General features: G+C 44.2%; 1 protein-coding gene across 1 annotated transcript in view; it reads left to right on the top strand.

The window, feature by feature from the left end:
* The window catches only part of avl9 (AVL9 homolog (S. cerevisiase)), a 124,954-nt gene that overhangs the window by 95,658 nt on the left and 14,299 nt on the right, over positions 1-14,997 (top strand). The window contains exons 11-13 of the mRNA XM_085993772.1: positions 4,033-4,167; positions 7,518-7,737; positions 9,902-10,019. Of these exons, the coding sequence (XP_085849898.1) occupies positions 4,033-4,167; positions 7,518-7,737; positions 9,902-10,019 (473 nt within the window). The remainder of the gene's footprint in view (positions 1-4,032; positions 4,168-7,517; positions 7,738-9,901; positions 10,020-14,997) is intronic.

The raw sequence follows: 14,997 nt of genomic DNA, 5'->3' as shown, positions 1-14,997 counted from the left end.
GTAAGGCCAGCATTTATTGCCCATCTCTAGTTGCCCTCGAAGGTGGTGGTGAGCCGCCGCCTTGAACCGCTGCAGTCCGCGTGGTGAAGGTGCTCACACAGTGCTGTCAGGTTGGGAGTTCCAGGATTTTGACCCAATGACGATGGTGGAATGGCAATAAATGCCCAATTCAGGATGGTGTGAGACTTGATGGGGAACTTGGAGGTGATAATGTTCCCACACGCCTGCTTCCCTTGTCCTTCTAGGTGGTGGATGCCGCGGGTTTGGGAGGTGCTGTCAAAGAAGCCTTGATGGGTTGCTGCAGTGCATTCTGTAGATTGTACACTGAAGCCATGATGCGCCGATGGTGGAGGGAGTGGATGTTTGAGGTGGTGGATATACTCCCAATATCTTGTTAAACTGACGTCCCATCTGCCCTCTGAGTCGTAAAAGATCCCACGGCACTATTCAAAGAAGAGCAGGGGCGTTCTCCCCGGTGTCCTGGCCAGCATTTATATCTCAACCAGCACCACTAAAACAGATTATCTGGTCATTATCTCTTTGCTGTTTGTGAGAGCTTGCTGTGCGCAAATTGGCTGCTGTGTTTCCTACATTACAACAGTGACTACACTTCAAATGTACTTCATTGGCTGTAAAGCGCTTTGGGACGTCATGAGTGGTGCTATAGAACTGCAAGTCCTTTCTTTATACAAAAATGGTTAGGAAATTTTACCTCATCCTAGATGTTTGAAAGCTCAACATGATTCTGAAAAGTTTATGATCATCTATTATTCAAGGACTATGTCAAGGAGATTGACAGACTGGGTTTGACCTCAAGAACACACATTTTCATTTTAAAATCTTATCTGGCTATTTGAAGTTTTCTGAGATTGAATGTGTGGGAGGCAAAGCTCCCAGTGCCACCAACTCCCCAAAGTACCTGTTGCTGAAGGGAGTCTGTCCTCAGCTGCAGCAATTACATGTTGAAGTACCTTGGGATGTTTTCCTACATTAAAGGTGCTATATAAATGGCAAGTAATTGTTGCATGTCTATCTGTATTTAAATGATTAGGCAATTGCAACATGTCCAGAGAGCTCAAGCAAGTGGCCAGCAAGTTTTCTCCTTGTTTCAGGTGTCTGATTTGTTATGAAATAAAATAAATCTCAGTTGGAGTCAATGCAGGGCCCAGCATTGATGTGGGTATCTGTTACATTGGAAATAGTTTCTCTGGCAACAAGCCAGGTTTTCACTCTTCACTGTGACCAGCTCCAACACCTCCAACAAGAGGATATGCAAGTAACACTGCCTTTGTGTTTTCAGTCTGATAATGGTAGCTATCTTCATAGTTTCAGATTAAAATTCTCTCTCTCTCGATATTTGCAGCTCGGCCTCTTACTTGGTGGTGCTCTCCTCATTCCCCTTACAGCCAGTGAGGAGGCACCACAGGTTCGCTCTCTGGTCTTTAGCAGCACAAAAACTATTGTGCTTTTTAAAATTTTCCTAATTGTAACCTAAGATTCAAACATGGCCTATTGATGTAGGGCTGTGCTGTGTATATACCCCACAATACAGCAAGAAGTCCTGTATGTGCAACTAGTTGCACTGGGAGCTCGTTGGACATTACAGGACTTCTTCCTGTATTCTGGGGTGTATATACAGCATAGCCCTGCATAACAGACCATGTTTGAACCTTAGTTGGGTCCAGTAGTCTTTTTGGTTTTTATAAATGACTTGGACTCGGGTATAGGGAACAGCATTATAAAGTTTTCAGATGATCTGAAACTTGGCAAAGTAGTAGATAGTGATGATGATAGTTAGAGGCTTCAGGATGACATAGACCAGATGGTGAAATAGGCAGAAGCAGGGCAGATGGAGGTCAATGTGGAGAAGCATCAAGTGACGCACTTTGGGAGGACTAATATGGAAAGACAGTAAACTATAAATGGCACGATTTTGAAAAGTGTAGATGAGCAGAGAGACCTTGTTGTCCATATACACACATCCTTAAAGATGGCACAGCATGTTGATAAAATGGTTAAAAAAACATATGGGTTACATGGGTTTACAAATAGAGGCATAGAATATAAAAGCAAATATGCTAGAACTTTATAAATCACTGGTCAGGCCTCAGCTGGAGTATTGTGGACATTTCTGGGCCCCACACTTCAGGAAAGATGTAAAGGCATTAGAGAGGGTGCAGAGGAGGTTTACCAGGATGTTGGACTTCAGTTACAAGGAGAGGTTGGAAAAATTAGGACTATTCTCCTTGGAATAGAGAAGGCTAAAAAGAAAGACTTGCATTTATATAGTGCCTTTCACGACCAATGGACGTCTCAAAGTGCTTTACAGCCAATTAAGTACTTTTGGAGTGTAGCCACTTGGAATGTGGGAAGCGCGGCAGCAAATTTGTGCACAGCAAGCTCCCACAAACAGCAATGTGATAATGACCAGATAATCTGTTTTTGTTATGTTGGTTGAGGGAGAAATATTGACCAGGACATCGGGGAGAACTCCCCTGCTCTTTCTCGAAATAGTGCCGTGGGATCTTTTACGTCCATCCTGAAAGAGCAGACGGAGCCTCGGTTTAACGTCTCGTCCGAAAGACGACACCTCCGACTGTGCAGCACTTGAGTGTCAGCCTAGCTTTATGTGCACAAGTCCCTGGAGTGGGACTTGAACCCACAACCTTCTGATTCAGAGGCGAGTGTGCTACCAACTAAACCACAGCTGACACGAAGAGGAGACCTAATAGAGGTTTTCAAGATGATGAGAGGTTTTGATGAGAGTAAATTGAGAAAAACTCTTCCCTCTGGCGAGTGGGTCAATAACTAGAAGTCATAGATTCAAAATTATTGGCAAAAGATCGAGAGACGAGATGAGAATTTTTTCTGAGTTGTTGGGTTCTGGAACGCTCGACCTGAAAATGTGGTGGAGCGGATTCCACAAATAATTTTAAGGGAGTTGGACGGGTACTTGGGGATGAGGAATTTGCAGGGTTACGGACACAAAGCAGGAATGTGGGACTGACCACGACTGCTCGCTCAAAGAGCCAGCACAGGCATGATGGGCCGAATGGCCTCCTGTGCTGTGATTCTAAGTGTTTGAATCTTGCGATAATGGAATTGGCTTTTTTTTATCACCGCCACAAACTTCTGACTTCCCTATTTGCACTTTTTCCCTCGCTCGTGTTACACCTTTACTCTATCGCATCATGCCCTGCCTGCTTTGTGATACTTTCCCAGGCTGCCCAACGTGCGTCCATAGTGAGAATGGGCTGGTTTCACAATGCATCGAAGGCCGACATAACTGCGCTTCCCAGTAGAACCTTTGCTGCAAATGCAATTGCTGCCAGGAATGAGAGCTTGGCTGTCAATCTGGTGGGCGAGGAAGATGGCAACAGACATATAAAGGGGAGGGGACAGGTTGCTGTTAGACTGGATCAGTGCCATTTGCTTTTGACGAACTTTAAAAATGGGCAGAAAAATGGCTGCCATGAAGAGTGATTAATTTTATAGTTTAAATGTAAAAAGTGATCCAGTGCTGGAACAGTATGAAACAATAAAGGTTTAAGTTGCATCAAAGTATGCAGACTGCATTTCAAAAACTTTGATGTTCGTGTAATTTTGTTCCATTGTAGAATTTGTCAATCCAGTATATCTTAGAATTTTAAATGATAATATACTTAATTTTTTCCTGCTAGTGTGGCAAAAAATAGCTTTGGAATTGCATTGAAAATAGGATTAATATAACTCAACACTTTTAGTTGAATCAACCTGGAGTTTACCAATGAGGCAAAACTTTGATCATACTAATTACTTTTTGTGATAGGTGATAATGGGGAACTTTTCCAGTGGCACATTCTTTATTCTGTCGTTTTTGCCTTTTTGTAATAGTGGACGTATTGTACATGAATTGCATTGCATATAACTACATAACTATAATCCTTGTATATATTTTCCATTGCCGCCATTATTAGCCTACATTTGAAAATTAGTTTCTAAAGAATAATACTGTGACTAATTCAAAGTGCTTTCATTATTTTTCTCTTCCAGGGTTATCTTTGTTTACCGTATATGGCTTTGCAGCAGCATCATCTTCTCTCTGATGTCACTGTGCGTGGCTTTGTTGCCGGGGCAACAAATATCCTTTTTCGTCAGCAGAAGCACTTGAGTGATGCGGTTATCGATGTGAGTACAGGACTCGGCAATGTAATTGGGTTCATGGCTTCAATGCAGAGAGTTAAACTTCTGCGAGCACAATATTCTGGCTAACGGCACAACAATAAAAGTTTCCAAAAACAGTCTATCATCTGCTTAAGTGTAGAGTTGGTTATACAGAAACGGCCACTAATAAACTTCGATACGCCATCAGATTACTAACCAGCAATCTGCAAATTGTAAACTTCTAAATTTTAGTTAAAATAGAAATCTGTTACATTCTCCACATTGTCCTCTGTCTTTCTACAGGTTAATTATTGTTCCATGTACACAGTATACAATATATGACAAGTACTACTTTCTGGTTTTAATAAAATGAAAGTGATCAAGTGCAATACAAAACAGCTTACTAGTTCCACTGGTCATTAACCAGTAACTTAAAAGACAGTTCTAGCTTTTAAGTGTATAAAATTAAAGAATTCCTCTACAATTTCATAAAGTTGATTCCTGTTGCTGGTGCAACGAATGGTTAACTACATCCCCCAGTGCCAGGTGTAGCGATTAATGTTTAACCTTTCTGCAATACAAAATATAGAGATTGAAAACCTTCTTAAAGTCAGTTTGTACCAAGCATGCTGGAATCTTAAAATGAACATTCTTCCTCATTCATTCACCCTTCACATCCATATATATGCTTTACCATTAACCCAGGAGAAAAACATGTGGAAACACTGTTCCTTTGAGAAATGTGCAGCCAGGTGATATTCTGACATTCTTCTTTATATAAGGCCTTGTTCTGAGCTTTTCACTTAGAAAGAAAGAACTTGCCTTTACATAGAACCTTTGACACCCTCAGGGTGTCTCAAAGTGCTTTATAGCCAATGAATTACTTTTGAAATGCAGTAACTGTTGTTGCGTAGACAAACGCGGCAGCCAGTTTACCCACAGCAAGATCCCACAAGTAGCACTGAGATGGCGATGTGTTGAAACAGTGGTGTTGGTTGTCGGATAAGACTTTGGCCAGGACAGCAGAAGAAACTCCCATGTGCCTTTTCCACTAATGCTATTGAATGTTTTGATTCCATTTGAGAATGCTTTGTGGGCCACTGCAGCCTTTTCCGGTCTTTCACGCTTCCCTTTCCACCAGCCTATCCCATGGCTCCCTTAGCTAGCCACACACTCTGTGTCTCGTGTGTCTTTTCATTTCTTTGATTTTTCTCATCATGCCTCCAACTATCTTGTACTTATATCACTTCTGCCGTTTATCGTTTATTGCATTGAATAGAAAAGTAGGGAGGTTATGCTTCAGTTATACAGGGCATTGGTGAGACCACATCTGGAATACTGTGTACAGTATTGGTCTCCTTATTTAAGGAAGGATGTAAATACGTTGGAAGCAGTTCAGAGGTTTACTAGACTAATACCTGGAATGGGCGGCTTGTCTTATGAGGAAAGGTTGGACAGGCGAGGCTTGTATCCGCTGGAGTTTAGAAGAGTAAGAGGTGACTTGATTGAAACATATGAGATCCTGAGGGGTCTGGACAGGGTGGATGTGGAGAGGATGTTTCCTCTTGTGGGAGAATCTAGAACTAGGGGTCACTGTTTAAAAATAAGGGGTCGCCCACTTAAGACAGAGATGAGGAGAAATTTTTTCTCAGAGGGTCGTGAGTCTTTGGAACTCTCTCTTCCTCAGGGCGGTGGAAGCAGAGTCTTTGAATATTTTTACAGCCGAGGTAGATATTCTTGACGAGCAAGGGGGTGAAAGGTTATCGGGGGTAGGCGGCGAATGTGGAGCAATCTGATCGGCCATGATCTTAATGAATGGCGGAGCAGGCTCGAGTGGCCGACTCCTGCTCCTAATTCGTATGTTCGTAACCATCTGTTGTTTTCCACTTAAGCATGTTACGGGTATTTCTATGTCTTTTCCTGTTTTGTAATTTTTCTTGCCCCCTAATCCTTGTTCTTGTTCCTTTTTTAAATATTTTCATCTGTATTATTGTCCAGTTCCGATGAAGGGTTCATACCCGAAATGTTAACTGACATGCTTGGTGTTTCCAGTATTTCATACTTTTGTTTCAGATTTTAAACATTTGCAGTTTTTTGCTCTGATAATTTTGATGTTCCCTTGACAGTTAAGGCCATTGACCTTAGCCGGAGAGTAGGTTTTTTTTTTGTGTAAGCGAGGCCTTTTGATGCTTTACTACTTTCAACAGTTTTTCCCCACTTTTAACCTTCACGCCCACCTTCAACTCCCATTTTAATTGTAAACTGACTAACTTGGTTTGCGTGGAACTGAATATTGAAGCTTGCTCTGCAGGGCAACCCGGATTATATGCAGAAGCTAGAGGCCTGAATCCACATCTACAATACTGGGTGTATAATCGGGGTGGCTCTAGATATTTTAAATACACCAAAATTAACTGGGGAAATGTCTTTTTTGAGTTTTAGAATCCCACTTAAGATGTATTAAGCCTCACAACTATTTGTATATTTAACAAAGAAGCTGGTGAAAAACTAAATTTGAAATATTGTCAGGGATGAACAGAACTTCAGCCAAAAGCAAAATACTGCGGATGCTGGAAATCTGAAATAAAAACAGAAAATGCTAGAAACACTCAGCAGGTCAGGCAGCATCTGTGGAGAGAGAAACAGAGTTAACGTTTCAGGTCGATGACCCTTCGTCAGCACTGGAAAAAGTTGGAGATGTAACAGGTTTTTAAGCAAGGGGCAGGCCTCTTCCACTGTTCCAATGAAGCTCGAGGAACGGAACCTCATCTTTCGATTAGGCACTTTACAGCCTTCTGGACTCAACATCGAGTTCAACAATTTCAGACCGTAACCTCGGCCCCCATCTTTTTTTCTCTCTCTCACATGACAGCTGTCGATCATTCTGCCATTGCCATTTACACTTTATCTAGAGTCACCTTGTGTTTCTTAACTTGTCCCATTATCATCTCCTTTTGCCTCGCACCATCATCCCTTTTGTCTCTTAATCTCTCCTGCCTTCCATCCTATCACAGACCTTCCCTTTTGTTCTTTCCTCCCCTCCCCCCTCTCCCAGCCCCTACACTTGCTTAAAAACCTGTTCCATCTCCAGCTTTTTCCAGTTCTGACGAAGGGTCATCGACCTGAAACGTTAACTCTGTTTCTCTCTCCACAGATGCTGCCTGACCTGCTGAGTGTTTCCAGCATTTTCTGTTTTTATTTCAGCAAACAGTAACCTCCCTTCACTCACAACATGCAACTCTAGAACAAACATGAAGGCAAACAACTATTTATTTTAATCATTCTTTAGGGATTTAAAAGCAAAGTTCAAAGATTTCCACAAGGGGAGAGGAATCAGAAATGTGGCAGCTCTTTTAACTCTTGTGTTTTCACAGATTGAGGAAGCTGTGATACAGACACATGACCCGGAACTACGCAAACTGTTGAACCTCACCACAGCAGACTTACGCTTTGCAGATTTTTTGGTGAAGCACGTAACTGAAAATAGGGATGATGTCTTTCTCGATGGGACGGGTTGGGAAGGAGGAGATGAATGGATCAGGGCCCAGTTTGCACTCTATGTCCATTCCCTCCTTGCCACTACTTTGCAGCCAGGTGAGAAGTAATGTTTGCATACACTGAAAAAGCACCAGTTTTATGTACACCGCACAATAGTAGCATCAAAAGATTGTATCTACAAAGTACAGCCTGAACCCGGCCAGTCTGGCCCTCAAAGAAAGGCCAGGCAACTTAGTCCTATTTGCACTTGGATTTCTTATTTACCTGTTTGCCCTGTTTAAATGTTGTGGGCCTGGACATTTAAAAAGGACTGTTTTTAGTGCTGTTGCTTCATTGGTGTATAAATCCTAAATCAGAACTACAAGATCTGTTCACATCAGCTACTGGAGACATCTGCAAATAGGAGCATGGAGGGGAACTTTTTGTGTGACCCCCTCAAGGCAAAATTTCTCACCGTTGCAGCCCATGAAGACAAAAGTCCCTGGTCCAGGGCATAGCTTGTTACATTTTTAAATCACTCTGTGGTAACATAGGCAACAGGAAATTCTTTACTCCCCTGAGCTTTTTTGGTATTGCCTTCAGAAGCTGTTCACTTCCTTCTGCTTTAGATTGGTAGCAATTTATTTACATTTTTAGTATGTTATCCTTTTTATTCAATGAATGCATTTCATAACTCATAAAATGTGTGTCCTAATTTTGTTGTGTGAACTCGGGATCTAATAATACATGTACCAGAATACAGGAACGAGAGTGAGGGTTGATGGTGACGGTGTACCCCAGGGGACCGTGCCGAGTCCACTTTTGTTCTCCGTACATAGATCATTTGGATTTGAACATGGGGAATAAAAAATCAAAATTTGCTGATGACTCAAAAGTAGGGAGTTTGGCAAATGGTGAGGAGGATTGTAAAAGACTTCAGGTTGGGGAAATCAGAGATGCAATTTAATGTGGAGAAGTGTGAAGTAATACTTTTGGGTGGGGGAAGAAGGAAAGGAGTATACACGTAATTGAAGGATATTCAAGGGTGTAGATGAATATGACACCCAGGGATTCATCAAATATATAATTCCTTTAAAAGCCAGTGCTGGTCAGTAAAGCCACAAAAGGACCAACAGCGTTTGGGTTTTAGAGATGGAGTTGAAGTGTAGGTTCACCTGGATGATGCGTGACCTGAGACTATTTCCACTGTGAAAAAGGCTCCAAGGAAATTTAACACAGGTTTTTTGTAAATTAGTAAAAGTTTTGATTGAGTGAATGAGGAAAAGCTATTTCTTCTGGTTGGAGAGTCAGTGCTGTGGGGTGTTCACTGAGTGCGAGAGAGAGAGCGCTTGGGAGAAATTCCTTTACTCGGGTTGTAGGAGCACGGAAAGCTTCATCATGGAGTGGAAGTTACCATTGGTTCCTTTACGGGAAAATTGTTTCACTATTTGAAGCAGAGGCAGATACAGGGCTGTGGGGCGAGCAGTGGGATTAGTCTTGGATTGCTCCAGCACACCCCTGGCGCAGACACTGGGCTGTGGGGCGAGCACTGGGATTAGTCTTGGATTGCTCCAGCACACCCCTGGCGCAGACACTGGGCTGTGGGGCGAGCACTGGGATTAGTCTTGGATTGCTCCAGCACACCCCTGGCGCAGACACTGGACTGTGGGGCGAGCACTGGGATTAGTCTTGGATTGCTCCAGCACACCCCTGGCGCAGACACTGGGCTGTGGGGCGAGCACTGGGATTAGTCTTGGATTGCTCCGGCATACCCCTGGCGCAGACACTGGGCTGAATGGCCTCTTTCTGTGCTGTAAAATTCTGTGCTCAATTTCCTTGTCCTTTTGATTCTTGTACATTCAGATAATTCACTGACATACTTGTGAATTTAAACTGCATTTTTTTTAACTATATCATGGGTACAATGCAGAATAGTTCTATTTCATAATTGTGCAGCTTCCAGTATATCATGGGATCATTTTGAAATCCCCTATCGCATTGAACATCGTCGTGTCTCAGACAGAATGACTGAGACTTTTAGTTCCAAAAGCCACTGATTCTTCTTTTCAGTGTGAACTTTCTGAAGTGGATACTGATCACAGTCCAAGTCCGTCTTTGGACATGATAGATCTCCTGATGTATGGGAGCTGCATTAGTTCAAGAATTGGATTAATATTCAAGTAATTTTGAGCACCGATGTTAATACTGACTGAGGAGTTGTCTGAATGCCATTTGCTATTCTGACCAGGCAATATATCGTATGTCTTTTACTCTGCTTCAGATAATGACAAAATGTTGGCAGACTATGGCATTTTGTTCATCACTGCATGGAAGAATACACACAACTTCAGAGTCTGGCACAGCAACAAACACCCTGCTGTCACTGAAGTCAATCCTGGGTAGGATGATGATGCTTATTTCATATTTTTCTCTAGCCAGCTACTGTTGGGTATTATGAGGAATGGCGATGATTCTTAGACTTTGTTCACAGGTTTTTTTTTTTTTAACAGGTTACAAATGCAGGAACACTGCGCGGTGCGTGTTTCTGTAATGTATGCGAAAGCTTGCATCTGCACCCACTGCCTGTCTACAAAAACTCACTTCCTGTTGTCACTTTTTTATCACACTCTTGTCTCAACTTTTTGTTCGCTATAAATTCCTGTCTGCATTTATACTGGAAAATGTCCATGTAAATTTGGCACACTGTAATGCCACCCTCTCACCAGTGGTGACACGACAGCGCCTCAGGTTTGTATCTCCCAGCTCCCCAGCATGGACTGCGGAAACTCCGATACTCTAACCAACTCTACTTCCCAACTTGCGTAAGTTTTACGATTTAACTATATATAATGTAAAATTTAAATATTACATAAAAATAAGGATAGATGTACGACTTTAAAATGGTGACTGAATTAGAAACATAGAAGATAGGAGCAGGAGTAGGCCATTCGGCCCCTTGAGCCTGCTCCGCCATTCAATGCGATCATGGCTGATCATCCAAACTCAGTACCCTGTCCCTGCTTTCTCCCCATATCCCTTGATCCTGTTAGCTTTAAGAAATATATCTAACTCCTTCTTGAATATATTTAATGAATTGGCCTCAACTGCCTTCTGTGGTAGAGAATTCCACAGGTTCACCACTCTCTGGGTGAAGAAATTCCTCCTCTTCTCAGTCCGAAATGGCATACCCCTTATCCTTAGACTGTGACCCCTGGTTCTGGACTCCCCCGCCATCGGGAACATCCTTCCTACATCTTGTCTGTCTAGTCCTGTCAGAATTTTATAAGTTTCAATGAGATCCCCTCTCATTCTTCTAAACTCCAGCGAATATAAGCCCAATCGACCCAATCTCTCCTCGTACGTCATTCCTGCCATCCCAAGTATCAGTCTGGTGAATCTTCGCAACTCCTTCCATGGCAAGAACATCCTTCCTCAGATAAGGCGACCAAAACTGCACACAGTACTCAAGGTGTGGTCTCACCAAGGCCCTGTACAACTACAACAAGACATCCTTGCTCCTGTACTCGAATCCTCTTGCTATGAAGGCCAACATACCATTTGCCGCCTTAACCGCCTACTGCACCTGGACTGATAATTCTATGTCCTCTGGCCCCACTTCCCCTGAAGACTACACTATGTGCAATAGGCAGTTACCATTATAAAGGCGAGCATAGGAATTTATATTGACAAGTGTGGCAAAAACATTACAACAGGAAGTTATGTGCTGTAGACAGGAAGTGTGCATCGATGCAAGATTTCAATATATTTTATATAATAATCTGGATTTTTAAGGTTGCTTAATCAGGGATTACTGAAAGGAAAAACACTACCCTACCTACCCTGTCTCCCCACCCCATTTAGATAAATTTCTGATAACCTTAGTCACAGTTGTAGAGAAAATAAAATCCCCATTTCCACTCTCAACACTGAGACAACCTGATCCCATGCTTCTCCCCTCCACTCCATGGCTGCAGGGTGCTTTCCAATAATGAGCCAAAGCGGTCATGCTTTGTATGAGCCCAGACTTTAAGGCCTAGGCTTACCGACTGGAACTTCCACCCACCCTGAGATGGTCCCAAAATCCCAACCGTGTTTCTGGCCCTGGGGTACTTTGCATAGGGGAGTGGGCTTCCTGGCCTCCACTGGGACTTCCACCAGACTTGGGTCAGGGCAGGACCTTTTACAACGGGCCTCGGGAAACTTGCCATAATGTGAGGGGGGTGCAGCCATCAAGCTGCCTGGGCAATGTTTTGTTTTGTTGCAAATTCTTCTGCCGAGGGGCTGATTCTCCGAGTGCTTGGGGAGGACTCGCTTCTATTGCATCCCTGAAGCCCTCTCCACTGACCATAGCATGCTGGATGCCTCCCAACATGTCCATTGCTCAAATGGCACAAAACTCAGCTGCCCGTGTATGGATGTTCTGTGTTTCTGGCAGAGGGGGAAACTGAAACTTGGTGGAGCTGCGCCTGCCCCAGATCCATGGGAAAATGAGTAGGACCGATTCAGAAAGCCTATCCTAGCTATTTAACCGTAGCTGCATCACAGCAGAGCCTTGCCCTGTCCTTATCCAACTTCCACACATGCATAACAGCAGAAGTCAATGGATAGTGATTAGAGGCAAGACCCCGGGCTGGCGTTTCCCCTCTCTAGCCGAGGGACGTTAAGCCAGTTGTAGCACTCAATTACTGCTTTTATGACTCCGATCAGTTAACTCTGGATACACCAGAAATCAAACCTGGAATTTTCTAATCTTAATGGCTTAGTACTGCTCCAAACAGTGCCTTACTACACAAGGACATCGGGGCAGTATTAGAACCACTCGTGCCTGTTGCTGGGTGGTAGCAGCAGCACAGACAGTCTTGCTGTTAGAAGTTTCTACCCTTCCCGATGGGCGAGTGCCTCCCTTCCTCTTACTGTGTTCCCTGCTGAGAATAGGGACCTGGCATGTGTTGAATAGTGGACAGAAACCCATTAGCTGGTCTATAAGATGTTTTAAGAATATTTTTTCATACTTTTGTCTTCTGAAGGCCACAGATTTGCCCCACTTCAGAACGACCAAGAATCATTGGCCTCTCGTGGACTGTTCAGTTCAGTACTGAATCTCCGTACCAGTGGGGTTTTTCTTTCTTGGTGAGAAAGTTTCCTGACACTATCTCGCCTCTTACCTATTCAGTCATAGCCAGAGAATCACCTGCAATTACTTCTCTTCCTGCCCCCACACTGTTAACTCTGGAGTTCCCCAAGGATCTATCCTTGGCCCCCTCCTATTTCTCATCAACATGCTGCCCCTCGGTGACATCATCTGAAAACACGACGTCAGGTTCCACATGTACGCTGATGACACCCAGCTCTACCTCACCACCATCTCTCTCGACCCCTCCACTGTCTCTGATTTGTCGCACTGCTTGTCTGACATCCAGTCCCGGATGAAAGAAAATTTGCTCCAATTAAAGATTGGGAAGACTGAAGCCATTGTCTTTGGTCCCCGCCACAAACTCCACTCCTAAGCCACCGACTCCATTGCTTTCGATGGCGACACCAGACCGTTCGCAACCTTGGCGTCCTATTTGATCCTGACCTGAGCTACCGACCACATATCTGCTCCTTCACCAAGACAGCCTACTTTCATGTCAGTAATATCGCCCGTCTCCATCCCTGCCTCAGCCCATATGCTGTTGAAGCCCTTAGCCATGTTTTTGTTACCCCCTATTCCAACGCTCTTCTGGCCCGCCTCCTATCTTCCACCCTCCATAAACATCATCCCATCCAAAACTCTGCTGCCCGTATCCTAACTTGCACCAAGTCCCATTCGCCCATCACCCCCTGTGCTCGCTGAACCACATTGGCTCCTGGTCCCTCAACGTCTTACTTTTAAAATTCGCATCCTGGTGTTCAAATCACTTCATGGCGACGTCCCTCCCTATCTCTCTAACCTCCTCCAGCCCTACAACTGAGAACTCTACGTCTCTCCAACTATGACCACTTGCACATTCTCCACTTCCTTCACCCACCATTGGCAGCCGTGCCTTCCGCTGTCTCGGCCCTGAGCTCGGGAGTTCCCTCCCTAAACCTCTCCGCATCTCTCTCCTCCGATGACTGATCTTAAACTCTGATCAAAAGAGGTGGTTTTTTTGGTCACCTGTCCTAATATCTTCTCCTTCGGCTCGGTGCCAGCATTTCTGTTTATGCTCCTGTCGAGCATCTTGGGACTCTTTACTACTTTAAAGGTGCTGTATAAATCCAAGTTATTGTTGATAGGCTCTTGTTCACCTAGTGTATCTGGTCAAAGTTCAAGAATCTTGGTGAAAATTGAGTCATTGTTCAGTTTATGCCAGTTATGGAATTTTAATTTTGTTTGCCGTCACGTTTTTCCAATGTTGGGCCATTTGAAGAGCTTGTTCTTTGGCTGCACACCTCCAACAATGTGACAACCACACTCACTGTTCAGAAGAACTCACTGATGGCTTTCTAAGCCCTAGAATGTGATTCTGGACCTAAAATGCCACTTCTCTTAATCACATATTGGAGTCAAGTCTCAAATCTAAATTTTAAAAGGACAGATGCTCCAGGTCAAAGAGGACTTTGTACAAAGACACTTTAGTCAGTCTTTGGACTCCAGTCCTTCAAGACTTTTCTAGAGCTGGGTTTGCGCCATCTTACATGACTAGGGATAAGAGATTAGGGGGGAGAAATTCGGTATCGGCCTGTTTTGGGGCGCAATTATCGGCAGGGCGCAAATTATTGCCTCCGACTGCAAACTTGGCTTCTATCGCCCCTGGAGGTGATTGGAGCGCTAAATCAGGCGCTACACACCTCTCAAGGCGCTAACGCTGAGGAGCGAGGCGCTACCTCAGAGCGCTGGCGAAGCTCATGTAAGGTCAGTCAGCAATGGAACACAGACACACTGGCGCCGGCCAGTTCTTAAAGGGGAGGGTCGATCTTGCTCTCCATCCACACCCTGCTCATTGCAGCCTTGAATCTCGGCCTGGGGAGACCTGTACATCAAATCTGCTGGAAAGAACAATGGAGAGGCCCAGGGAAAGAGCTCAGAGTGCAGCCCCCACAGTCTCTTCTAAATCGATGCAAGGACAAATCAAAATGAACCTGCAAAGTGCTGCTCAGTACCCAAAACTCCTTCACACAGCGTTGAATCTCTCCAGAAGTCTCTCTCAGAATGCGTGGGGCAAAAATGTCGCCGACAAAAAAAGTCAGGAAGCGGTTGCCTTTAAATAGCGCTCCCCCAGTCCCTTCCCGACTGCAAAACGTTCCCCTCAACCTGTCGTTGCTAGCGGCAGGCGGCACGCCACTCAATATCCGGTCTGGGGCGTTGCACGCTTGACTGACGTCACGATCTGCGGGCACAGGAGATTGTGGCGG

Source organism: Somniosus microcephalus, chromosome 7 (genome assembly GCF_052327205.1).
Source record: "Somniosus microcephalus isolate GS21.2 chromosome 7, FLI_Smic_1.0, whole genome shotgun sequence".
Lineage (NCBI taxonomy): Eukaryota > Metazoa > Chordata > Chondrichthyes > Squaliformes > Somniosidae > Somniosus > Somniosus microcephalus.
This window is presented reverse-complemented; position numbering and strand designations above follow the sequence as displayed.